At 56.4% G+C, this 27328-nt stretch overlaps 1 protein-coding gene across 23 annotated transcripts in view; it reads right to left on the bottom strand.

Annotated features, from left to right (window-relative positions):
• Positions 1 to 27328, bottom strand: part of syngap1b (synaptic Ras GTPase activating protein 1b) — a 90372-nt gene that overhangs the window by 20484 nt on the left and 42560 nt on the right. For 22 of the 23 annotated variants that reach the window (XR_015936290.1, XR_015936291.1, XR_015936292.1 and 19 more), the window contains 11 exons: positions 26171 to 26410; positions 21262 to 21597; positions 17732 to 17876; positions 17462 to 17606; positions 16151 to 16387; positions 10565 to 10766; positions 7731 to 7933; positions 6343 to 6556; positions 3513 to 4124; positions 594 to 1091; positions 325 to 498 (listed from right to left, as the gene is read on the bottom strand). Coding sequence is in view for 17 of the 23 variants with exons in the window: in XM_088631067.1 (XP_088487193.1) it covers positions 325 to 498; positions 594 to 1091; positions 3513 to 4124; positions 6343 to 6556; positions 7731 to 7933; positions 10565 to 10766; positions 16151 to 16387; positions 17462 to 17606; positions 17732 to 17876; positions 21262 to 21597; positions 26171 to 26410 (3006 nt within the window). In the remaining 6 variants the exon portion in view is untranslated. The remainder of the gene's footprint in view (positions 1 to 324; positions 499 to 593; positions 1092 to 3512; positions 4125 to 6342; positions 6557 to 7730; positions 7934 to 10564; positions 10767 to 16150; positions 16388 to 17461; positions 17607 to 17731; positions 17877 to 21261; positions 21598 to 26170; positions 26411 to 27328) is intronic. The other variant, XM_088631066.1, reaches the window with a different exon arrangement.

Genomic DNA, 27328 nt, shown 5'->3' with positions numbered 1-27328 from the left:
CAGACACACTGACTGGACACTCCAGTACATGAACACTGCACTGAGAGAGAGAGGGGTTCATACAGACACACTGACTGGACACTCCAGGACATGAACACTGCACTGAGAGAGAGAGGGGTTCACACACACACTGACTGGACACTCCAGTACATGAACACTGCACTGAGAGAGAGAGGGGTTCATACAGACACACTGACTGGACACTCCAGTACATGAACACTGCACTGAGAGAGAGAGGGGTTCACACACACACACTGACTGGACACTCCAGTCCATGAACACTGCCCTGAGAGAGAGAGAGGGGTCACACAGTCCAGTACTGACCCTGTCCAGTCGCGACTCGTCCATGCTCTTGCTGTACTCCTTGAGCTTGAAGTCCTCGCGGTCGATGTGCGAGCTCTCGATGTCGGCGGACAGGTGGGGCATGTTGGAGACCCAGGCCACGGTGCGCTCGGACGCCGGGGTGGGGGGGTTCAGGGTGGAGGGGGACTGCGAGCCCTGCGGGGGCGGAGGGGGAGACGTGGTATTGGGGGGGGGGTGGCGGCGCCAGGCTGGGCCCGGCCCGAGCCGCGCCGGCCCCCCGCCCTGCTCACCTGCTTGCTGATCGCCGGCTTCAGCAGGTGCTGCTGCTGCTGCTGCTGCTGCTGCTGCTGCTGCTGCTTCTGCGGCGGCGCCGGCGGGGGGGCCGACTGCCCCTGCCCGGCGCCCGCCCGCTCCGCCGCCTGCCCCGGCGCCCCCTCCCCGCCCCCCGCCTCCCGCCCCGAGCTCTGCTGGTGGGGCAGCCCGGGGGCGGGGCTGTCCTTGACGGACAGCTGCTGGCGGGGGCCGCGGCCCCCGAAGCTCGACTCCGGCGACTGCAGCAGGTTCCCGCTGGGGGGGCGGGCCTTGGGCGGGGCCGGGGGCGGGGCCGCCGCCGCGGCCGCCGCGCTGACGGACAGCTGGTGCGAGGTCTGCGATTTGACGCGCTGCGGGGGGGGAGGGGCGATGGAGCTCTGCCTGACGTGCTGCACGGTGGACGGGGGCGTGGCCAGCGAGGAGGGGGAGGGGCCGGTGGGAGGGGCTACACCCATCATCATCTGCTGCTGCTGCTGCTGTAGTGTGTAGAGAGAGAGGAGGGAGGGAGAGGGGAGAGAGAGAGCAGGGAGGGGAGAGGGGAGAGAGAGCAGGGAGGGGAGAGGGGAGAGAGAGGAGGGAGGGGAGAGGGGAGAGAGGAGGGAGGGGAGAGAGAGGAGGGAGGGGAGAGAGAGCAGGGAGGAGGGAGGAGGGGAGAGAGAGGAGGGAGGAGGGGAGAGAGAGCAGGGAAGGGAGAGAGAGCAGGGAGGAGGGAGGAGGGGAGAGAGAGGAGGGAGGAGGGGAGAGAGAGGGGAGAGAGAGGGGAGAGAGAGCAGGGAGGGGAGAGGGGAGAGAGAGCAGGGAAGGGAGAGGGGAGAGAGAGCAGGGAGGGGAGAGGGGAGAGAGAGCAGGGAGGGGAGAGGGGAGAGAGAGGAGGGAGGGGAGAGGGGAGAGAGGAGGGAGGGGAGAGAGAGCAGAGAGGGGAGAGAGAGGAGGGAGGGGAGGGAGAGGGGAGAGAGAGGAGGGAGGAGAGAGAGGAGGGAGGGGAGAGGGAGCAGGGAGGACAGAGGGGAGAGAGGAGGGAGGGAGAGGAGAGAGAGCAGGGAGGGGAGAGGGGAGAGAGAGCAGGGAAGGGAGAGGGGAGAGAGAGCAGGGAGGGGAGGGAGAGGAGAGAGGAGGGAGGGAGAGGAGAGAGAGCAGGGAGGGGAGAGGGGAGAGAGAGCAGGGAAGGGAGAGGGGAGAGAGAGCAGGGAGGGGAGAGGGGAGAGAGAGCAGGGAAGGGAGAGGGGAGAGAGAGCAGGGAGGGGAGAGGGGAGAGAGAGCAGGGAGGGGAGAGGGGAGAGAGAGGAGGGAGGGGAGAGGGGAGAGAGGAGGGAGGGGAGAGAGAGCAGGGAGGGGAGAGGGGAGAGAGGGGAGAGAGAGGAGGGAGGGGAGGGAGAGGGGAGAGAGAGGAGGGAGAGAGAGAGGAGGGAGGGGAGAGAGAGGAGGGAGGGGAGGGAGAGGGGAGAGAGAGGAGGGAGGAGAGAGAGGAGGGAGGGGAGAGGGAGCAGGGAGGACAGAGGGGAGAGAGGAGGGAGGGAGAGGAGAGAGAGCAGGGAGGGGAGAGGGGAGAGGGAGGAGAGAGCAGAGAGGGGAGAGAGAGCAGAGAGGGGAGAGAGGAGGGGTGAGAGAGGGGAGGGAAGAGAGGAGGGAGGGAGAGGGGAGAGAGAGCAGGGAGGGGAGAGCAGGGAGGGGAGAGAGAGGAGAGAGGAGGGGAGAGAGAGGGGAGGGAAGAGAGGAGGGAGGGAGAGGGGAGAGAGAGCAGGGAGGGGAGAGCAGGGAGGGGAGAGAGAGGAGAGAGGAGGGGAGAGAGAGGGGAGGGAAGAGAGGAGGGAGGGAGAGGGGAGAGAGAGCAGGGAGGAGGGAGGGGAGAGGGGAGGGAGGGGAGAGGGGAGGGAGGGGAGAGAGCAGAGCGGGGAGAGAGAGCAGGGAAGGGAGAGAGAGCAGGGAGGGGAGAGAGAGCAGGGAGAGAGAGGAGGGAGGGGAGAGAGAGCAGGGAGGGGAGAGGGGAGAGGAGAGAGGACATGGGAGAGAGCAGGGAGGGGAGAGGGGAGAGAGAGGAGGGAGGATGGAGGGGAGAGAGAGCAGGGAGGGGAGAGGGGAGAGAGAGCAGGGAGGGGAGAGGGGAGAGAGAGCAGGGAGGGGAGAGGGGAGAGAGAGCAGGGAGGGGAGAGGGGAGAGAGAGCAGGGAGGGGAGAGGGGAGAGAGAGCAGGGAGGGGAGGGAGAGGAGAGAGGAGGGAGGGGAGAGGGGAGAGAGAGCAGAGCGGGGAGGGGAGAGAGGAGAGAGAGCAGGGAGGGGTGAGGGGTGAGGAGAGAGAGGAGAGAGGGGAGGGAGAGGGGAGAGAAGAGGGAGGGAGAGGAGAGGGGAGAGAGAGCAGGGAAGGGAGAGAGAGCAGGGAGGGGAGAGAGAGGAGAGAGGAGGGGAGAGAGAGGGGAGGGAAGAGAGGAGGGAGGGAGAGGGGAGAGAGAGCAGGGAGGAGGGAGGGGAGAGGGGAGGGAGGGGAGAGAGCAGAGCGGGGAGAGAGAGCAGGGAAGGGAGAGAGAGCAGGGAGGGGAGAGAGAGCAGGGAGAGAGAGGAGGGAGGGGAGAGAGAGCAGGGAGGGGAGAGGGGAGAGGAGAGAGGACATGGGAGAGAGCAGGGAGGGGAGAGGGGAGAGAGAGGAGGGAGGAGGGAGGGGAGAGAGAGCAGGGAGGGGAGGGGAGAGAGAGCAGGGGGAGGGGAGAGGACAGAGGGGAGGGGAGAGAGCAGGGAGGGGAGAGAGGGGAGGGGAGAGAGGAGGGAGGGGAGAGGAGAGAGGACACGGGAGAGAAAGGGGTGGGGGAGGAGTACAGAGGGTGAGAAGATGGCGAGAAGCCGGCGCAGCGGGGAGCGGCGGCGTGGGGGACAGTGCCCCCCGCGGGCGGAGCGCGGACACAGTACCTGCACCTGCAGCGAGAGCTGCCGGCGGCCGTAGTCGGCCTGGTTCTGGCGGGTGTAGTCGTCGCTGTAGCTGTGCGAGTGCATGATGGCGGCCTGGGCCGGGCCGCCGGGCCGCAGGGAGGACAGGTCCTCGCTGCGCGAGAAGCCGCCGTGGCCGAACACCGGCAGGTAGGCGGGGTGGGGCGGCTCGCCCGGCGGCTCGGGCGCCAGCAGCAGCGGCGGGGGCGCCCCCCCGCGGCCGGGCGGCGGGTGCAGCTGGGGCCCGTCCGCGGCCAGGTGGAAGAGGGGGTTCTGGAAGGACAGGGGGTACCGCAGGGCGGCCGCCTGCTGCTGCTGCTGCTGGGACAGCGAGTCCGTCGTCGCCCCCATCTGGCTCAGCCGCAGGCCCCCCGACACGCTGGAGCCCCCCGAGCCCGCCGACAGGCGCCCCCCGGCCCGCAGGGGGCCCCCCAGGCCCCCGCCCAGCCCCCCCAGGCCGCCCAGGCCCCCCAGCCCCGCGATCGAGGCCTGCGAGCTGTTGAGCATGTCGCCCACCGACTGCAGGTTCGAGATGCTGTTCATCCGAGAGTCCTGGAGATCCATCATGGACACACTCTTGTTGACACTGAGCACCTGGGAGAGACAAAGAGACGAGTCCAGACCCTCACACAGACCCCAGAGACACTCCTCACACAGAGAGAGGAGTCCAGACCCTCACACAGACCCCAGAGACACTCCTCACACAGAGAGAGGAGTCCAGACCCTCACACAGACCCCAGAGACACTCCTCACACAGAGAGAGGAGTCCAGAAACCCTCACACAGACCCCAGAGACACTCCTCACACAGAGAGAGGAGTCCAGACCCTCACACAGACCCCAGAGACACTCCTCACACAGAGAGAGGAGTCCAGACCCTCACACAGACCCCAGAGACACTCCTCACACAGAGAGAGGAGTCCAGACCCTCACACAGACCCCAGAGACACTCCTCACACAGAGAGAGGAGTCCAGACCCTCACACAGACCCCAGAGACACTCCTCACACAGAGAGAGGAGTCCAGACCCTCACACAGACCCCAGAGACACTCCTCACACAGAGAGAGGAGTCCAGACCCTCACACAGACCCCAGAGACACTCCTCACACAGAGAGAGGAGTCCAGACCCTCCCACAGACCCCAGAGACACTCCTCACACAGAGAGAGGAGTCCAGACCCTCACACAGACCCCAGAGACACTCCTCACACAGAGAGAGGAGTCCAGACCCTCACACAGACCCCAGGGGTACTCCTCACACAGAGAGAGGAGTCCAGACCCTCACACAGACCCCAGAGACACTCCTCACACAGAGAGACGAGTCCGGACCCTCACACAGACCCCAGAGACACTCCTCACACAGAGAGAGGAGTCCAGACCCTCACACAGACCCCAGAGACACTCCTCACACAGAGAGAGGAGTCCAGACCCTCACACAGACCCCAGAGACACTCCTCACACAGAGAGAGGAGTCCAGACCCTCACACAGACCACAGAGACACTCCTCACACAGAGAGAGGAGTCCAGACCCTCACACAGACCCCAGAGACACTCCTCACACAGAGAGAGGAGTCCAGACCCTCACACAGACCCCAGAGGCACTCCTCACACAGAGAGAGGAGTCCAGACCTTCACACTGACCCCAGAGACGCTCCTCACACAGAGAGAGGAGTCCAGACCCTCACACAGACCCCAGGGGTACTCCTCACGCAGAGAGAGGAGTCCAGACCCTCACACAGACCCCAGAGACACTCCTCACACAGAGAGAGGAGTCCAGACCCTCACACAGACCCCAGAGACACTCCTCACACAGAGAGAGGAGTCCAGACCCTCACACAGACCCCAGAGACACTCCTCACACAGAGAGAGGAGTCCAGACCCTCACACAGACCCCAGAGACACTCCTCACACAGAGAGAGGAGTCCAGACCCTCACACAGACCCCAGAGACGCTCCTCACACAGAGAGAGGAGTCCAGACCCTCACACAGACCCCAGAGACGCTCCTCACACAGAGAGAGGAGTCCAGACCCTCACACAGACCCCAGAGACGCTCCTCACACAGAGAGAGGAGTCCAGACCCTCACACAGACCCCAGAGACGCTCCTCACACAGAGAGAGGAGTCCAGACCCTCACACAGACCCCAGAGACACTCCTCACACAGAGAGAGGAGTCCAGACCCTCACACAGACCCCAGAGACACTCCTCACACAGAGAGAGGAGTCCAGACCCTCACACAGACCCCAGAGACACTCCTCACACAGAGAGAGGAGTCCAGACCCTCACACAGACCCCAGAGACACTCCTCACACAGAGAGAGGAGTCCAGACCCTCACACAGACCCCAGAGACACTCCTCACACAGAGAGAGGAGTCCAGACCCTCACACAGACCCCAGAGACACTCCTCACACAGAGAGAGGAGTCCAGACCCTCACACAGACCCCAGAGGCACTCCTCACACAGAGAGAGGAGTCCAGACCCTCACACAGACCCCAGAGACACTCCTCACACAGAGAGAGGAGTCCAGACCCTCACACAGACCCCAGAGGCACTCCTCACACAGAGAGAGGAGTCCAGACCCCCACACAGACCCCAGAGACACTCCTCACACAGAGAGAGGAGTCCAGACCCTCACACAGACCCCAGAGGCACTCCTCACACAGAGAGAGGAGTCCAGACCCTCACACAGACCCCAGAGAAATTCCTCACAGAGAGAGAGGAGTCCAGACCCTCACACAGACCCCAGAGGCACTCCTCACACAGAGAGAGGAGTCCAGACCCTCACACAGACCCCAGAGACTAGAGCCTTTTGGTACCTTCGGGTCCGGCTCGGTGATATCGGAGCTACTGGTGCAGTACGCTGGACTGGATCGGGCCAGGGGCGGCCGGGTGACATAGAAAACGTCCTTGGAGGCCCGGTGCTGGTGGTCCCGGTCCGAAAAGCCCGCCATGCCCACTCGCGAGGAGAGCACGCCGCCCCCTGATGACAGGCCCGAGGTGGGAGAGGGCAGGCGGGTGATGTCGATGGAGCTGTGGGTAGAGAGAGAGACAGGGGAAGATGTCAGCAGCGCTCTCGGGGGTCAGCGGCAGGGGCAGGGTCTGAGGTAGGATTAAAGGGCAGGGGTGGAGTGGGCCGGGAGGGGCGGAGTTAGGGGCAGGATGGGCTGGGGAGGGGTGGAGTTGGGGCGGGATGGGTCGGGGAGGGTGGGGTCTGAGGCGGAGTGGGCCAGGGAAAGACGGAGCAACGGGCGAGGGCAGGGGCAGGATGGGCTGGGGAGGGGCGGAGTTTGGGGTGGGTTTGGGCCAGGAGGGGCGGGGTCTGGGACCGAATGGGCGGAGTCAGGGGGCTGGTGTTGGGCGGAGTCAGGGGCAGGGTGGGTCGGGAGGGGCGGGATCTGGGACAGAATGGGCGGAGTCGGGGGGGCTGGTGTTGGACGGGGAGGGGCGGAGTCATGGGCAGAGTGTGTCAGGGAGGGGTGGGGTCTGGGGCAGGATGGGCGGAGCCGGGGGGCTGGTGTTGGACGGGGAGGGGCGGAGTCATGGGCAGAGTGTGTCAGGGAGGGTGGAGTCTTGGGCAGGGTGGGCGGAGTCGGGGGGCTGGTGTTGGACGGGGAGGGGCGGAGTCATGGGCAGAGTGTGTCAGGGAGGGGTGGGGTCTGGGGCAGGATGGGCGGAGCCGGGGGGCTGGTGTTGGACGGGGAGGGGCGGAGTCATGGGCAGAGTGCGTCAGGGTGGGCGGAGTCGGGGGGCTGGTGTTGGACGGGGAGGGGCGGAGTCATGGGCAGAGTGCGTCAGGGAGGGGTGGGGTCTGGGGCAGGATGGGCGGAGTCGGGGGGCTGGTGTTGGATGGGGAGGGGCGGAGTCATGGGCAGAGTGTGTCAGGGAGGGTGGAGTCTTGGGCAGGGTGGGCGGAGTCGGGGGGCTGGTGTTGGACGGGGAGGGGCGGAGTCATGGGCAGAGTACGTCAGGGAGGGGTGGGGTCTGGGATTGAATGGGCGGAGTCAGGGGCTGGTGTTGGACGGGGAGGGGCGGAGTCATGGGCAGAGTGCGTCAGGGTGGGCGGAGTCGGGGGGCTGGTGTTGGACGGGGAGGGGCGGAGTCATGGGCGGAGTGCGTCAGGGAGGGGTGGAGTCTGGGGCAGGGTGGGCTGGGGTTGGGTGGAGTCGTGGGCGGGGCTGGGCGGAGAGGGCGGGGCCGGGGGCACCTGTTCAGGTCCCTCATCATCAGGCTCTGGAAGTCGGAGGACACGCCGCGGCTGAAGCTGGGCCGCGAGTGCAGCCGGTCCGTGGGCCGGTCCGGAGGGCGGTCCGTCTGGTGGCTGGGCTGGCGCTGGATGTGCGGGTTCCTCAGCGCCACGCTGATGTCGTTCAGTAACCGCGGCAACGGCCCCAGCTTCATGATGGCGTCCTGCCGGGTGAGGGAACACACTGATTACACAGACTCTACAGTGTGTATAGAGACTCTACAGTGTGTATACAGGCTACAGTGTGCACAGTGTGTATAGAGACTACAGTGTGCACAGTGTGTATAGAGACTCTACAGTGTGCACAGTGTGTATACGGACACTACAGTGTGTATAGAGACTCTACAGTGTGTATACAGACTACAGTGTGTACAGTGTGTATAGAGACTCTACAGACTCTACAGTGTGTATACGGACACTACAGTGTGTATAGAGACTCTACAGTGTGTACAGTGTGTATACAGACTACAGTGTCTACAGTGTGTATACGGACACTACAGTGTGTATACAGACTCTACAGTGTGCACAGTGTGTATAGAGACTCTACAGTGTCTACAGTGTGTATACAGACTCTACAGTGTGTACAGTGTGTATACGGACACTACAGTGTGTATACGGACACTACAGTGTGTATAGAGACTCTACAGTGTGTACAGTGTGTATAGAGACTCTACAGTGTGTACAGTGTGCATACAGGCTACAGTGTGCACAGTGTGTATACGGACACTACAGTGTGTATACAGACTCTACAGTGTGCACAGTGTGTATAGAGACTCTACAGTGTCTACAGTGTGTATACAGACTCTACAGTGTGTACAGTGTGTATACGGACACTACAGTGTGTATACGGACACTACAGTGTGTATAGAGACTCTACAGTGTGTACAGTGTGTATAGAGACTCTACAGTGTGTACAGTGTGCATACAGGCTACAGTGTGCACAGTGTGTATACGGACACTACAGTGTGTATAGAGACTCTACAGTGTGTACAGTGTGTATACAGGCTACAGTGTGCACAGTGTGTATACGGACACTACAGTGTGTATAGAGACTCTACAGTGTGTACAGTGTGTATACAGACTCTACAGTGTGTACAGTGTGTATAGAGACTCTACAGTGTGCACAGTGTGTATACAGACTCTACAGTGTGTACAGTGTGTATACGGACACTACAGTGTGTATACGGACACTACAGTGTGTATAGAGACTCTACAGTGTGTACAGTGTGTATAGAGACTCTACAGTGTGTACAGTGTGCATACAGGCTACAGTGTGCACAGTGTGTATACGGACACTACAGTGTGTATAGAGACTCTACAGTGTGTACAGTGTGCATACAGGCTACAGTGTGCACAGTGTGTATACGGACACTACAGTGTGTATAGAGACTCTACAGTGTGTACAGTGTGTATACAGGCTACAGTGTGCACAGTGTGTATACGGACACTACAGTGTGCACAGCGTGTATAGAGACTCTACAGACTTTACAGTGTGTATACGGACACTACAGTGTGCACAGCGTGTATAGAGACTCTACAGTGTGTACAGTGTGTATACAGGCTACAGTGTGCACAGTGTGTATACGGACACTACAGTGTGTATAGAGACTCTACAGTGTGCACAGTGTGTATAGAGACTCTACAGTGTCTACAGTGTGTATACAGACTCTACAGTGTGTACAGTGTGTATACAGACTACAGTGTCTACAGTGTGTATACGGACACTACAGTGTGTATAGAGACTCTACAGTGTGCACAGTGTGTATAGAGACTCTACAGTGTCTACAGTGTGTATACAGACTCTACAGTGTGTACAGTGTGTATAGAGACTCTACAGTGTGTACAGTGTGTATACAGGCTACAGTGTGTACAGTGTGTATACAGGCTACAGTGTGTACAGTGTGTATACGGACACTACAGTGTGCACAGTGTGTATACGGACACTACAGTGTGTATAGAGACTCTACAGTGTGTATACAGACTACAGTGTGTATAGAGACTCTACAGTGTGCACAGTGTGTATAGAGACTCTACAGACTCTACAGTGTGTATACGGACACTACAGTGTGTACAGTGTGTATAGAGACTCTACAGTGTGTACAGTGTGTATACAGGCTACAGTGTGTACAGTGTGTATACAGGCTACAGTGTGTACAGTGTGTATACGGACACTACAGTGTGTATAGAGACTCTACAGACTCTACAGTGTGTATACGGACACTACAGTGTGTACAGTGTGTATAGAGACTCTACAGTGTGTACAGTGTGTATACAGGCTACAGTGTGTACAGTGTGTATACAGGCTACAGTGTGCACAGTGTGTATACGGACACTACAGTGTGTACAGTGTGTATACGGACACTACAGTGTGTATAGAGACTCTACAGACTCTACAGTGTGTATACGGACACTACAGTGTGTACAGTGTGTATAGAGACTCTACAGTGTGTACAGTGTGTATACAGGCTACAGTGTGTACAGTGTGTATACAGGCTACAGTGTGTACAGTGTGTATACGGACACTATAGTGTGTATAGAGACTCTACAGTGTGTACAGTGTGTATACGGACTCTACAGTATGTACAGTGTGTATAGAGACTCTACAGTGTGTACAGTGTGTATACAGACTCTACAGTGTGTATAGAGACTCTACAGACTCTACAGTGTGTATACGGACACTACAGTGTGTATAGAGACTCTACAGTGTGTATACAGGCTACAGTGTGCACAGTGTGTATAGAGACTCTACAGACTCTACAGTGTGTATGCAGACTCTACAGTGTGCACAGTGTCACCTTGCTCAGCTGAGCCATGACCTCCCACAGCAGGCTGTGCAGGGTGGACAGCTCCCTGCCCAGGTCGATGTAGCCCTCGAAGCCGCCCGCGTTGGTCATGCTGTCCAGGTTCGAGATCTCGTAGAGGAACTGCTGCATGGAGCCCCACTCCATCTCCAGGAACTCGTTCATGAAGCACATGTAGTCCTCCTTGCTGCCGAACCTGGACAGCGGACAGCGTGAGCAGTAGGGTGGACAGCGTGGGCAGCAGGGTGGACAGTATGGGCAGTATGGTGGCCACTGTGGGCAGCAGGGTGGACAGTGTGGGCAGCAGGGTGGACAGTATGGGCAGTAGGGTGGACAGCGTGGGCAGCAGGGTGGACAGTATGGGCAGTAGGGTGGACAGCGTGGGCAGCAGGGTGGACAGTGTGAGCAGAAGGATGGACAGTATGGGCAGCAGGGTGGACAGTATGGGCAGTAGGGCGGACAGTGTGAGCAGAAGGATGGACAGTATGGGCAGCAGGGTGGACAGCGTGAGCAGTATGGTGGACAGTATGGGCAGTAGGGTGGACAGCGTGGGCAGCAGGGTGGACAGCGTGGGCAGCAGGGTGGACAGCGTGAGCAGTAGGGTGGACAGTATGGGCAGTAGGGTGGACAGCGTGAGCAGTAGGGTGGACAGTGTGGGCAGAAGGATGGACAGTATGGGCAGCAGGGTGGACAGTATGGGCAGTAGGGCGGACAGTGTGAGCAGAAGGATGGACAGTATGGGCAGCAGGGTGGACAGCGTGAGCAGTTTGGTGGCCACTGTGGGCAGTAGGGTGGACAGTGTGGGCAGCAGGGTGGACAGTGTGAGCAGTAGGATGGTCAGCGTGGGCAGTAGGGTGGACAGTGTGAGCAGAAGGATGGACAGTATGGGCAGTAGGGTGGACAGTGTGAGCAGTATGGTGGCCACTGTGGGCAGCAGGGTGGACAGTGTGAGCAGTAGGGTGGACAGTGTGGGCAGCAGGGTGGACAGTATGGGCAGTAGGGTGGACAGTGTGAGCAGCAGGGTGGACAGCGTGGGCAGTAGGATGGACAGCGTGAGCAGCAGGGTGGACAGTGTGAGCAGTAGGGTGGACAGTATGGGCAGTAGGGTGGACAGTATGAGCAGTAGGGTGGACAGTATGGGCAGCAGGGTGGACAGCGTGAGCAGCAGGGTGGACAGCGTGAGCAGTATGGTGGCCACTGTGGGCAGTAGGGTGGCCAGCGTGGGCAGTAGGGTGGACAGCGTGGGCAGTATGGTGGCCACTGTGGGCAGCAGGGTGGACAGTGTGAGCAGTAGGGTGGACAGTATGGGCAGTAGGATGGACAGCGTGAGCAGTAGGGTGGCCACTGTGGGCAGCAGGGTGGACAGTATGGGCAGTATGGTGGACAGTATGGGCAGTAGGATGGACAGCGTGAGCAGTAGGGTGGCCACTGTGGGCAGCAGGGTGGACAGTATGGGCAGTAGGGTGGACAGCGTGGGCAGTAGGATGGACAGCGTGAGCAGTATGGTGGCCACTGTGGGCAGCAGGGTGGACAGTGTGAGCAGTAGGGTGGACAGTATGGGCAGTAGGGTGGACAGTATGGGCAGTAGGGTGGACAGCGTGGGCAGTAGGGTGGACAGCATGGGCAGTAGGGTGGACAGTATGGGCAGTAGGGTGGACAGCGTGAGCAGCAGGGTGGACAGTATGGGCAGCAGGGTGGACAGCGTGAGCAGTAGGGTGGACAGCATGGGCAGTAGGGTGGACAGTGTGGGCAGCAGGGTGGACAGCGTGAGCAGTAGGGTGGACAGTGTGAGCAGTATGGTGGCCACTGTGGGCAGTATGGTGGACAGTATGGGCAGTAGGGTGGACAGCGTGAGCAGTAGGGTGGACAGTGTGGGCAGCAGGGTGGACAGTATGGGCAGTAGGATGGACAGTGTGAGCAGTAGGGTGGACAGCATGGGCAGTAGGATGGACAGTGTGAGCAGTAGGGTGGACAGCGTGAGCAGTATGGTGGCCACTGTGGGCAGCAGGGTGGACAGTGTGAGCAGTAGGGTGGACAGCGTGAGCAGTATGGTGGCCACTGTGGGCAGCAGGGTGGACAGTGTGAGCAGTAGGGTGGACAGCGTGAGCAGTATGGTGGCCACTGTGGGCAGCAGGGTGGACAGTGTGAGCAGTAGGGTGGACAGCGTGAGCAGTATGGTGGCCACTGTGGGCAGTATGGTGGACAGTGTGGGCAGTAGGATGGACAGTATGGGCAGCAGGGTGGACAGCGTGGGCAGTAGGATGGACAGCGTGAGCAGTATGGTGGCCACTGTGGGCAGCAGGGTGGACAGCGTGAGCAGTATGGTGGACAGTATGGGCAGTAGGGTGGACAGCGTGAGCAGTAGGGTGGACAGTGTGGGCAGAAGGATGGACAGTATGGGCAGCAGGGTGGACAGTATGGGCAGTAGGGCGGACAGTGTGAGCAGAAGGATGGACAGTATGGGCAGCAGGGTGGACAGCGTGAGCAGTTTGGTGGCTACTGTGGGCAGTAGGGTGGACAGTGTGGGCAGCAGGGTGGACAGTGTGAGCAGTAGGATGGTCAGCGTGGGCAGTAGGGTGGACAGTGTGAGCAGAAGGATGGACAGTATGGGCAGTAGGGTGGACAGTGTGAGCAGTATGGTGGCCACTGTGGGCAGCAGGGTGGACAGTGTGAGCAGTAGGGTGGACAGTGTGGGCAGCAGGGTGGACAGTATGGGCAGTAGGGTGGACAGTGTGAGCAGCAGGGTGGACAGCGTGGGCAGTAGGATGGACAGCGTGAGCAGCAGGGTGGACAGTGTGAGCAGTAGGGTGGACAGTATGGGCAGTAGGGTGGACAGTATGAGCAGTAGGGTGGACAGTATGGGCAGCAGGGTGGACAGCGTGAGCAGCAGGGTGGACAGCGTGAGCAGTATGGTGGCCACTGTGGGCAGTAGGGTGGCCAGCGTGGGCAGTAGGGTGGACAGCGTGGGCAGTATGGTGGCCACTGTGGGCAGCAGGGTGGACAGTGTGAGCAGTAGGGTGGACAGTATGGGCAGTAGGATGGACAGCGTGAGCAGTAGGGTGGCCACTGTGGGCAGCAGGGTGGACAGTATGGGCAGTATGGTGGACAGTATGGGCAGTAGGATGGACAGCGTGAGCAGTAGGGTGGCCACTGTGGGCAGCAGGGTGGACAGTATGGGCAGTAGGGTGGACAGCGTGGGCAGTAGGATGGACAGCGTGAGCAGTATGGTGGCCACTGTGGGCAGCAGGGTGGACAGTGTGAGCAGTAGGGTGGACAGTATGGGCAGTAGGGTGGACAGCGTGGGCAGTAGGGTGGACAGCATGGGCAGTAGGGTGGACAGTATGGGCAGTAGGGTGGACAGCGTGAGCAGCAGGATGGACAGTATGGGCAGCAGGGTGGACAGTATGAGCAGTAGGGTGGACAGCGTGAGCAGTAGGGTGGACAGCATGGGCAGTAGGGTGGACAGTGTGGGCAGCAGGGTGGACAGCGTGAGCAGTAGGGTGGACAGTGTGAGCAGTATGGTGGCCACTGTGGGCAGTATGGTGGACAGTATGGGCAGTAGGGTGGACAGCGTGAGCAGTAGGGTGGACAGTGTGGGCAGCAGGGTGGACAGTATGGGCAGTAGGATGGACAGTGTGAGCAGTAGGGTGGACAGCATGGGCAGTAGGATGGACAGTGTGAGCAGTAGGGTGGACAGCGTGAGCAGTATGGTGGCCACTGTGGGCAGCAGGGTGGACAGTGTGAGCAGTAGGGTGGACAGCATGGGCAGTAGGATGGACAGTGTGAGCAGTAGGGTGGACAGTGTGAGCAGTATGGTGGCCACTGTGGGCAGCAGGGTGGACAGTGTGGGCAGTAGGATGGACAGCGTGAGCAGTATGGTGGCCACTGTGGGCAGCAGGGTGGACAGTGTGAGCAGTAGGGTGGACAGCGTGAGCAGTATGGTGGCCACTGTGGGCAGCAGGGTGGACAGTGTGAGCAGTAGGGTGGACAGCGTGAGCAGTATGGTGGCCACTGTGGGCAGCAGGGTGGACAGTGTGAGCAGTAGGGTGGACAGCGTGAGCAGTATGGTGGCCACTGTGGGCAGTATGGTGGACAGTGTGGGCAGTAGGATGGACAGTATGGGCAGCAGGGTGGACAGCGTGGGCAGTAGGATGGACAGTGTGAGCAGTAGGGTGGACAGCATGGGCAGTAGGATGGACAGTGTGAGCAGTAGGGTGGACAGCGTGAGCAGTATGGTGGCCACTGTGGGCAGCAGGGTGGACAGTGTGAGCAGTAGGGTGGACAGCGTGAGCAGTATGGTGGCCACTGTGGGCAGTATGGTGGACAGTGTGGGCAGTAGGATGGACAGTATGGGCAGCAGGGTGGACAGCGTGGGCAGTAGGGTGGACAGCGTGAGCAGTAGGGTGGACAGTATGGGCAGTAGGGTGGCCACTGTGGGCAGTAGGGTGGCCACTGTGGGCAGTAGGGTGGACAGCGAGGGCAGCAGGGTGGACAGCGAGGGCAGCAGGGTGGACAGCGTGGGCAGTAGGGTGGACAGCGTGAGCAGTAGGGTGGACAGCGTGAGCAGTAGGGTGGACAGTATGGGCAGTAGGGTGGCCACTGTGGGCAGTAGGGTGGACAGCGAGGGCAGCAGGGTGGACAGCGAGGGCAGCAGGGTGGACAGCGTGGGCAGTAGGGTGGACAGCGTGAGCAGTAGGGTGGACAGCGTGGGCAGTAGGGTGGACAGTATGGGCAGTAGGGTGGCCACTGTGGGCAGCAGGGTGGACAGTGTGGGCAGCAGGGTGGACAGTGTGGGCAGTAGGATGGACAGTGTGGGCAGCAGGGTGGACAGCGTGAGCAGTATGGTGGCCACTGTGGGCAGCAGGGTGGACAGCGAGGGCAGCAGGGTGGACAGCGTGGGCAGCAGGGTGGACAGCGTGAGCAGTAGGGTGGACAGCGTGGGCAGTAGGGTGGACAGTATGGGCAGTAGGGTGGCCACTGTGGGCAGCAGGGTGGACAGTGTGGGCAGCAGGGTGGACAGTGTGGGCAGTAGGATGGACAGTGTGGGCAGCAGGGTGGACAGCGTGAGCAGTATGGTGGCCACTGTGGGCAGCAGGGTGGACAGCGAGGGCAGCAGGGTGGACAGCGTGGGCAGCAGGGTGGACAGCGTGAGCAGTAGGGTGGCCACTGTGGGCAGCAGGGTGGCCACTGTGGGCAGTAGGGTGGCCACTGTGGGCAGTAGGGTGGCCAGCGTGAGCAGCAGGGTGGCCAGTGTGGGCAGCAGGGTGGCCAGTGTGGGCAGCAGGGTGGACAGCGAGGGCAGCAGGTGGACAGCGAGGGCAGCAGGGTGGCCAGCGTGGGCAGCAGGGTGGACAGTGTGAGCAGTAGGATGGACAGTATGGGCAGCAGGGTGGCCACTGTGGGCAGCAGGGTGGACAGCGTGAGCAGCAGGTGGACAGCGAGGGCAGCAGGGTGGCCACTGTGGGCAGCAGGGTGGCCACTGTGGGCAGTAGGGTGGACAGCGAGGGCAGCAGGGTGGACAGCGAGGGCAGCAGGGTGGACAGCGAGGGCAGGAAGGCGTGCAGCATGCAGGACACTCACTTGGAGAAGTTGGCCAGGTTCTGGATGACCTTGGCGATGAGGGTCAGGGTGCGGGAGGTCTGCTCGTCGGGATACTCCTGCGTCAGGTTGAACAGGCTGGGCGACATGACGGCGGGACACAGGAAGCGCAGGAAGAGCGAGGCGCTGATGAGGCGGTCGGCGATGTCCTCCCGGCCCCGCTCCGCGCAGCGGACGCGCCAGGACGCGAACACCTCCTTCAGCTCCCGGGGGAACACGCTGAGACAGGGGCGGGGGGGAGACACGCACAGCGGGGTGACCATCACCGACCGGGCAGACCTGGCCTCTGAGGGGACGAGCTCAGCCGGCGGCAGCCAATGGGAGCAAGACGTGAGCAGGGGAGGGTCAGCTCTGACCAATGGGAGAGGAGAGGGGGAGGGCTGGGGCTGAGCACTGACCAATGGGTGAGACAGGGGGAGGGCTGGGGCTGAGCACTGACCAATGGGAGAGACGGGGGGGGGTAAGGGCTGGAAACTGACCAATGGGTGAGACGGGGAGGGCTGGGGCTGAGCACTGACCAATGGGAGAGAGAGGGGGAGGGTTAGGGCTGGAAACTGACCAATGGGTGAGACGGGGGAGGGCTGGGGCTGAGCACTGACCAATGGGAGAGACAGGAGGAGGGTTTGCGCTGGAAACTGACCAATGGGAGAGAGAGGGGGAGGGCTGGAGCGGAGCACTGACCAATGGGAGAGACAGGGGGAGGGCTGGGGCTGAGCACTGACCAATGGGAGAGGCAGGGGGAGGATTAGGGCTGGAAACTGACCAATGGGTGAGACAGGGGGAGGGCTGGGGCTGAGCACTGACCAATGGGAGAGACGGGGGGAGGATTAGGGCTGGAAACTGACCAATGGGTGAGACAGGGGGAGGGCTGGGGCTGAGCACTGACCAATGGGAGAGACGGGGGGGTTTACTTAGGAAACTGACCAATGGGAGAGACAGGAGGAGGGTTTGCGCTGTAAACTGACCAATGGGAGAGACAGGAGGAGGGTTAACTCTGGAAACTGACCAATGGGAGAGACAGGAGGAGGGTTTGTGCTGGAAACTGACAAATGGGAGAGACAGGAGGAGGGTTTGCGCTGGAAACTGACCAATGGGAGAGACAGGAGGAGGGTTAACTCTGGAAACTGACCAATGGGAGAGACAGGAGGAGGGTTTGTGCTGGAAACTGACAAATGGGAGAGACAGGAGGAGGGTTTGCGCTGGAAACTGACCAATGGGAGAGACAGGAGGAGGGTTAACTCTGGAAACTGACCAATGGAAGAGACAGGAGGAGGGTTTGCGCTGGAAACTGACCAATGGGAGTTGACAATCTTGCAGAGTGCCAGCTCACAGCACATGCGCAGGTTGGCCTGGTGGTCAGCCAGGACCGAGGGTGGAGTTTTCATGGGGTCGACCTCGCAGTTCTCCTCCGACTCGTAGAGCGCGCGGATGAACTCCCCTGCCACAAGGGGACAAGGCACAGGGTTAAGGAAAGGCTACCAGTCGCGCTGATTCTATCACCATGCAACGCAAGGGTGCCGTAAGCCCCGCCTCCCTTCCCGAGTGACAGGCAGGGTGGCCTACCGATGGCATCCTTGAGATATTTGTGTCCAATCAGCTTGAGGTATTCCTCGATGGCCTTGGTGGCCAGCGTGTTCTCCCGGAAAATGAGGTGTTCCCTGTCCATGAACCTGTCGACTTCACACATGGCCATGTCTGACAGGAAGTCCTAAGAAAGAGAGGGAGGGGTTCATACACACACACTGACTGGACACTCCAGTACATGAACACTGCACTGAGAGAGAGAGGGGTTCATACACACACACTGACTGGACACTCCAGTACATGAACACTGCACTGAGAGAGAGAGGGGTTCATACACACACACTGACTGGACACTCCAGTACATGAACACTGCACTGAGAGAGAGAGGGGTTCATACAGACACACTGACTGGACACTCCAGTACATGAACACTGCACTGAGAGAGAGAGGGGTTCATACAGACACACTGACTGGACACTCCAGTACATGAACACTGCACTGAGAGAGAGGGGTTCATACAGACACACTGACTGGACACTCCAGTACATGAACACTGCACTGAGAGAGAGAGGGGTTCACACAGACACACTGACTGGACACTCCAGTACATGAACACTGCACTGAGAGAGAGAGGGGTTAATACAGACACACTGACTGGACACTCCAGTACATGAACACTGCACTGAGAGAGAGAGGGGTTCATACAGACACACTGACTGGACACTCCAGTACATGAACACTGCACTGAGAGAGAGAGGGGTTCATACAGACACACTGACTGGACACTCCAGTACATGAACACTGCCCTGAGAGAGAGAGGGGTTCATACACACACACTGACTGGACACTCCAGTACATGAACACTGCACTGAGAGAGAGAGGGGTTCACACACACACTGACTGGACACTCCAGTACATGAACACTGCACTGAGAGAGAGAGGGGTTCATACACACACACTGACTGGACACTCCAGTACATGAACACTGCACTGAGAGAGAGAGGGGTTCATACAGACACACTGACTGGACACTCCAGTACATGAACACTGCCCTGAGAGAGAGAGGGGTTCACACAGACACCCTGACTGGACACTCCAGTACATGAACACTGCACTGAGAGAGAGAGGGGTTCACACAGACACACTGACTGGACACTCCAGTACATGAACACTGCACTGAGAGAGAGAGGGGTTCATACAGACACACTGACTGGACACTCCAGTACATGAACACTGCACTGAGAGAGAGAGGGGTTCATACACACACACTGACTGGACACTCCAGTACATGAACACTGCACTGAGAGAGAGAGGGGTTCATACAGACACACTGACTGGACACTCCAGTACATGAACACTGCACTGAGAGAGAGAGGGGTTCATACACACACACTGACTGGACACTCCAGTACATGAACACTGCCCTGAGAGAGAGAGGGGTTCACACAGACACCCTGACTGGACACTCCAGTACATGAACACTGCACTGAGAGAGAGAGGGGTTCACACAGACACACTGACTGGACACTCCAGGACATGAACACTGCACTGAGAGAGAGAGGGGTTCATACACACACACTGACTGGACACTCCAGTACATGAACACTGCACTGAGAGAGAGAGGGGTTCATACAGACACACTGACTGGACACTCCAGTACATGAACACTGCACTGAGAGAGAGAGGGGTTCACACAGACACACTGACTGGACACTCCAGTACATGAACACTGCACTGAGAGAGAGAGGGGTTCATACAGACACACTGACTGGACACTCCAGTACATGAACACTGCACTGAGAGAGAGAGGGGTTCATACAGACACACTGACTGGACACTCCAGTCCATGAACACTGCACTGAGAGAGAGAGGGGTTCATACACACACTGACTGGACACTCCAGTACATGAACACTGCACTGAGAGAGAGAGGGGTTCACACAGACACACTGACTGGACACTCCAGTACATGAACACTGCACTGAGAGAGAGAGGGGTTCATACAGACACACTGACTGGACACTCCAGTACATGAACACTGCACTGAGAGAGAGAGGGGTTCACACACACACACTGACTGGACACTCCAGTACATGAACACTGCACTGAGAGAGAGAGGGGTTCACACAGACACACTGACTGGACACTCCAGTACATGAACACTGCACTGAGAGAGAGAGAGGGGTTCATACACACACCCCGACTGGACACTCCAGTACATGAACACTGCACTGAGAGAGAGAGAGGGGTTCATACACACACCCCGACTGGACACTCCAGTACATGAACACTGCACTGAGAGAGAGAGGGGTTCATACAGACACTGACTGGACACTCCAGTACATGAACACTGCACTGAGAGAGAGAGGGGTTCATACAGACACACTGACTGGACACTCCAGTACATGAACACTGCACTGAGAGAGAGAGGGGTTCACACACACACACTGACTGGACACTCCAGTACATGAACACTGCACTGAGAGAGAGAGGGGTTCATACACACACACTGACTGGACACTCCAGTACATGAACACTGCACTGAGAGAGAGGGGGGTTCACACACACACACTGACTGGACACTCCAGTACATGAACACTGCACTGAGAGAGAGAGGGGTTCATACAGACACACTGACTGGACACTCCAGTACATGAACACTGCACTGAGAGAGAGAGGGGTTCATACACACACACTGACTGGACACTCCAGTACATGAACACTGCACTGAGAGAGAGAGGGGTTCATACAGACACACTGACTGGACACTCCAGTACATGAACACTGCACTGAGAGAGAGAGGGGTTCATACAGACACACTGACTGGACACTCCAGTACATGAACACTGCACTGAGAGAGAGAGGGGTTCATACAGACACACTGACTGGACACTCCAGTACATGAACACTGCACTGAGAGAGAGAGGGGTTCATACACACACACTGACTGGACACTCCAGTACATGAACACTGCACTGAGAGAGAGAGGGGTTCATACAGACACACTGACTGGACACTCCAGTACATGAACACTGCACTGAGAGAGAGAGGGGTTCATACACACACACTGACTGGACACTCCAGTACATGAACACTGCACTGAGAGAGAGAGGGGTTAATACAGACACACTGACTGGACACTCCAGTACATGAACACTGCACTGAGAGAGAGGGGTTCATACAGACACACTGACTGGACACTCCAGTACATGAACACTGCACTGAGAGAGAGAGGGGTTCATACACACACCCTGACTGGACACTCCAGTACATGAACACTGCACTGAGAGAGAGAGGGGTTCACACACACACACTGACTGGACACTCCAGTACATGAACACTGCACTGAGAGAGAGAGGGGTTCATACAGACACACTGACTGGACACTCCAGTACATGAACACTGCACTGAGAGAGAGAGGGGTTCATACAGACACACTGACTGGACACTCCAGTACATGAACACTGCACTGAGAGAGAGAGGGGTTCACACACACACACTGACTGGACACTCCAGTACATGAACACTGCACTGAGAGAGAGAGGGGTTAATACAGTCAGGCAGTATGACCTTGGCCTTGCCGGTGCTCTGCAGGATGTGTACCAGCGCGCAGGCCACCTCCTCCTTGCTCTTCACGCTGAGCACGGGCTCCAGCACGCCACACAGTGTGCGGTAGTTGTTGGTGACGAACTCGGCGAACTCCTTGTATAGCTCCATGGGCAGGATGCTCATGGTCTGGTAGCGAGACTTGAGGCGCAGGGAGGCGTTGAGGGTCTTGCCCCCCCCGACTCCCCCACTCTTGGACAGCACGCTGGGCTGGATGACGGGGTACCACTGCTCCACAAACTGCCGTCCTGTGATGCTGGAGATCGGGATACTGACCAGCCCCAGGTACGTGCTCTTTTCCTGGAGACAGAGAAAGGATTTCTCAGTGTCCAGACACAAGTACGACTATGTAACTGCTGTCTGGTGACAGAGCTGTGAAAGTATTATCACTGCGTGCCTGCAGTGTTACGACACAATTATTACCGTGTTATTACAGTCAGAGCTCTGGTAGTATTCTCACTGTGCCCCTGCAGTGTTACAAAACGATTATTACTATGTTATTCCAGTCGGAGCTGTGTCCATCCTGTGTTAAGACATGATTATTACTGTTTTATTCCAGTCTGTTATTACAGCCAGAACTGTGTCCCTGCAGTTTTATGAGACAATTATTACTGTGTTATTACAGACTGTTATTACAGCCAGAGCTGTGTCCCTGCAGTGTTATGACACGATTATTACAGTGTTATTCCAATCTGTTATTACATTTGGAGCCGTGTCCCTGCAGTGTTATGACATGATTATTACCGTGTTATTCCAGTCTGTTATTCCAGTCAGGGCTGTGTCCATGCTGTGTTATGACATGATTATTACTGTGTTATTACAGTCTGTTATTCCAGTAAGAGCTGTGGCAGTATTATCATGGTTACAACCAATTATTACCATGTTATTCTAGTCAGAGCAGTGTTCCTTCAGTTTTACGATTATTATCGTGTTATTCCAGTCTGTTATTCTAGTCAGAGCTGTGGCATTATTAGCACTGTGTCCCTGCAGTGTTACGACATGATTATTATTGTGTTACTACTGTCTGTTATTCCAGTTAGAGCTGTGGCAGTATAATCACAGTGTCCCTGAAGTGTTACGACATGATTAATACCATGTTATTCCAGTCTTTTATTACAGTCAGAGCTGTGGCAGTATTATCACTATGTCCCTACAGTGTTACGACACGATTATTATGATGTTATTACAGTGAGAGCTGTTTCCCTGCAGTGTGACAACATGATTATTACCTTGTTATTCCAGTAAGAGCTTTGGCAGTATAATCACTCTGTCCCTTAAGTGTTATGACACGATTATTACAGTTTTATTCCATTTTGTAATTACAGGTAGAGCTGTGGCAATATTATCACTGTGTCCCTGCAGTGTTAAGACACGATTATTATTGTGTTATTCCAGTCTGTTATTCCTGTCAGAGCTGTGTCCTTGCAGTGTTACGACACGAATATTATCATGTTATTCCAGTCAGAGCTGTGGCAGTATAATCACAGTGTCCCTGAAGTGTTACGACATGATTAATACCATGTTATTCCAGTCTTTTATTACAGTCAGAGCTGTGGCAGTATTATCACTGTGTCCCTGCAGTTTTACGACACTAATATTATCGTGTTATTCCATTCTGTAATTCTAGTCAGAGCTGTGGTAATATTATCACTATGTCCCTACAGTGTTAAGACACTATTATTACCATGTTTTCCAGTCTCTTATTACAGCTGGAGCTGTGTCCCTGCAGGGTAATGAAACGATTATTACCTTGTTATTCCAGTCTGTTATTCCAGTCAGAGCTGTGTCCCTGCAGTGTTATGACACAATTATTACTGTGTTATTCCAGTCTGTTATTATAGCCAGAGCTCTGTCCCTGCAGTGTTATAACATGATTAATACTGTGTTATTACAGTCTGTTATTACACCCAGAGCTGTGGCAGTATTATCATTGTGTCCCTGCAGTTGTATAATACGATTATTCCAGTCTGTTAGTCCAGTCAGAGCTGTGTTCCTGCAGTGTTACGACACAATTATTACCATGTTATTACAGTCAGAGCTGTGGCAGTATTATCACTGTGTCCCTGCGTCCCTGCAGTGTTACGACATGATTATTATGATGTTATTACAGTGAGAGCTGTTTCCCTGCAGTGTGACAACATTCCAGTAAGAGCTTTGGCAGTATAATCACTGTGTCCCTTAAGTGTTATGACACGATTATTACAGTTTTATTCCATTCTGTAATTACAGGTAGAGCTGTGGCAATTTTATCACTGTGTCCCTGCAGTGTTAAGACACGATTATTATCGTGTTATTCCAGTCTGTTATTCCTGTCAGAGCTGTGTCCTTGCAGTGTTACGACACGAATATTATCATGTTATTCCAGTCAGAGCTGTGGCAGTATTATCACTGCGTCCCTGCATTGTTACGACACGATTATTACCATGTTTTTCCAGTTTGTTATAACAGTTGGAGCTGTGTCCCTGCAGTATTATGAAACAATCATTACCATGTATTTACAGTCTGTTATTCCAGTCAGAGTTGTGATAGTGTTATCACTGTGTCTCTGCTGTTTTACAACATGACTATTAGGGTGTTATTACAGTCTGTTATTCCAATCAGAGCTGTATCCATACTGTGTACGACAAGATTATTACCGTGTTATTACAGTCTGTTCTTACAGCCAGATATGTGGCAGTATTATCACTGTGTCTCTGCAGTGTTAGGACACAATAGTTACTGTGTAATTACAGTCAGAGCTGTGGCAGTATTATCACTGTGTCTCTGAAGTGTCGCAACACGATTATTACTGTGTTTTTCTAATCTGTTATTACAGTTGGAGTTGTGTCCATGCAGTGTTATTAAAATGATCATTACCATGTAATTAGTCTGTTATTCCAGTTAGAGTTGTGGCAGTATTATTATTGTGTCTCTGGGGTGTTATGACACAATTATTACAGTGTTATTACAGTCAGAGCTGTGGCAGTATTATCACTGTGTCTCTGAAGTGTTGCAACACGATTATTACCGTGTTATTCCATTGTGTTATTACAAGCAGAGATTTGGCGGTATTATCATTGTGTCCCTGCACTGTTACGACACGATTATTACGGTGTTATTACAGCCTGTTAGAACAGCCATAGCTGTGTCCCTGCAGTGTTACGACATGATTATTACCGTGTTTTTCCAGTAAGAGTTGTAGCAGTATTATCACCGTGTCCCTACAGTGTTACAACACGATTATTACTGTGTTATTACAGTCTGGTGAAAGAGCTGTGACAGTAAAATCACTGTGTCCATGCAGTGTTATGACACAATTATTACTGTGTTATTACAGTCGGGTGACAGAGCTGTGACAGTAATATCACTGTGTCCCTGCAGTGTTACAACAAGATTATTACTGTGTTATCCCATCCTGTTATTACAGCCGGAGCTGTGGCAGAATTATCACTGTGTCCCTGCAGTGTTACGACACGATTATTACTGTGTTATCCCAGTCTGTTATTACAGTCAGAGCTGTGTCCCTGCAGTGTTAAGACACGATTATTACTGTGTTATTCCAGTCTGTGATTCCAGTCAGAGCTGTGTCCATGATGCATTATGACAAGATTATTACTGTGTTATTCCAGTCTATTATTACAGCCGGAGCTGTGGCAGTATTATCACTGTGTCCATGCGGTGTTATGACACGATTATTACCATGATATTACCGTCTGTTATTACAACCAGAGTTGTGACAGTGTTATCACTGTGTCTCGGCAGTGTTACGACATGATTATTACCGTGTTATTTCATTCTGTTATTACAGCCAGAGCTATGGCAGTATGATCACTGTGTCCCTGCAGTGTTATAACAATTATTACAGTGTTATTACAGTCTGTTATTACAGCCAGTGCTGTGTTATGACACGATTACTATCGTTTTATTCCAGTTTGTTATTACAGCCAGAGGTGTGGCAGTATTATCACTGTCTCCCTGCAGTGTAAAGACACAATTATTACCATGTTGTTCCTGTAAAGTTGTGATAAGATTATTACCATGTTATTACAGTCTGTTATTACAGTCAGTTGAACAGTGTTCTCACTGTGTCCCTGCAGTGATATGGCATGATTATTACAGTGTTCTTACAGTCTGACACAATTGTTATCATGTTGTTGCAGTCTGTTTTTAAAGTCAGAGTTGTGACAGGGTTATCACTGTGTCTCTGCAGTGTTATGACATGATTATTACCGTGTTATTTCATTCTTTTATTACAGCCATAGGTGTGGCAGTATTATCACTGTCTCCTTGCAGTGTTACAACACACTTATTCCCGTTATTCCTGTCTTTTATTCCAGTCAGAGCTTTGTCCCTGAAGTGTTACAACATGATCATTATTATGGTGTTATTACAGCCAGAGCTGTGTTACAGCTATCGTTTTATTACAGCCAGAGGTGGGGCAGTATTATCACTGTGTCCCTAAAGTGTTATGACATGATTATTACCTTGTTATTTCAATCTGTGATTCCTGTGAGAGCTGCGTCCATGATGTATACAACAAGATTATTACTGTGTTATCCCATTCTGTTATTACAGCCAGAGCTGTGGCAGTATTATCACTGTCTCCCTGCAGTGTTACAACACCTCTATTACCATTTTATTTTAGTCAGCGCTGTGACAGTATTATCACTGTTCCTTGCAGTGTTATGACACAATTATTACTGTGTTATTCCAGTCTGTTATTCCAGTCAGAGCTGTGTCCCTGGAGTGTTACGACACGATTATTACAGTGCTATTCCAGTCAGAGCTGTGTCCCTGGAGTGTAACGACACGATTATTACCGTGCTATTCCAGTCAGAGCTGTGTCCGAGCCAGAATGGCAGTATTCCTCTCAGGGCGCCGCCCCCCGCCTCACCTTGCGCCTCTTCTTGTCCGTCTCCTTGTAGAGGTGCAGCCGCAGGTTGCGGACGGCGGGCAGGTTGTTGAACTCGAAGTGCTCGCCCCAGAACACGGTGTCGGTGCGCGGCTTGCTGGTGGTGCGCGCGTACAGCATGTCGTCCAGGCACAGCTCGCAGTAGTAGCGCTTCTTCGGCGGCAGGTCCCGGGCCTCGATGATCCACAGCTTCAGCACGTTGTCCACACGCCGGCTGTTGTCCTGTCGCACGCAGGGGGGCAGGGGGGCAAAGAGAGGGGCAGAGAGGGGGGCAGGGGGGCAAACAGAGGGGCAGAGAGAGAGAGACGGGCAGGGGAGCAGACAGGCAATCAGAGGGTCAGAGGGTCAGACAGGCAAACAGAGGGGCAGAGAGGCAGGCAGGGGGGCGAAGGGGCAGACAGGCAATCAGAGGGGCAGGCAGAGGGGCAGACAGGCAATCAGAGGGTCAGAGAGGCAGATGGGGCAGAGGGGCAGGGAGGCAAACAGAGGGACAGGCAGAGAGGCAGGGGAGCAGACAGGCAATCAGAGGGTCAGAGAGGCAGATGGGGCAGAGGGGCAGGGAGGCAAACAGAGGGACAGGCAGAGAGGCAGGGGGGCAGGCAGGCAATCAGAGGGTCAGAGAGGCAGATGGGGCAGAGGGGCAGGGAGGCAAACAGAGGGACAGGCAGAGAGGCAGGGGGGCAGGCAGGCAATCAGAGGGTCAGAGAGGCAGATGGGGCAGAGGGGCAGGGAGGCAAACAGAGGGACAGGCAGAGAGGCAGGGGGGCAGACAGGCAATCAGAGGGTCAGGGGGGCAAAGAGAGGGGCAGAGAGGCAGGCAGGGGGGCGAAGGGGCAGGGGGGCAAACAGAGGGACAGGCAGAGGGGCAGACAGGCAATCAGAGGGTCAGAGAGGCAGATGGGGCAGAGGGGCAGGGAGGCAAACAGAGGGACAGGCAGAGGGGCAGAGAGAGAGAGACGGGCAGGGGAGCAGACAGGCAATCAGAGGGTCAGAGAGGCAGACGGGGCAGAGGGGCAGACGGGCAGACAGGCAAACAGAGGGGCAGAGAGGCAGGCAGGGGGGCAGAGGGGCAGACAGGCAATCAGAGGGGCAGAGAGGCAGGCAGGGGGGCAGAGGGGCAGACAGGCAATCAGAGGGGCA

Source organism: Lepisosteus platostomus, chromosome 5 (genome assembly GCF_059453375.1).
Source record: "Lepisosteus platostomus isolate fLepPlt1 chromosome 5, fLepPlt1.hap1, whole genome shotgun sequence".
NCBI lineage: Eukaryota > Metazoa > Chordata > Actinopteri > Semionotiformes > Lepisosteidae > Lepisosteus > Lepisosteus platostomus.
Note: the sequence above shows the minus strand (reverse complement) of the source record. Positions and strands in the feature narration are given on the sequence as shown.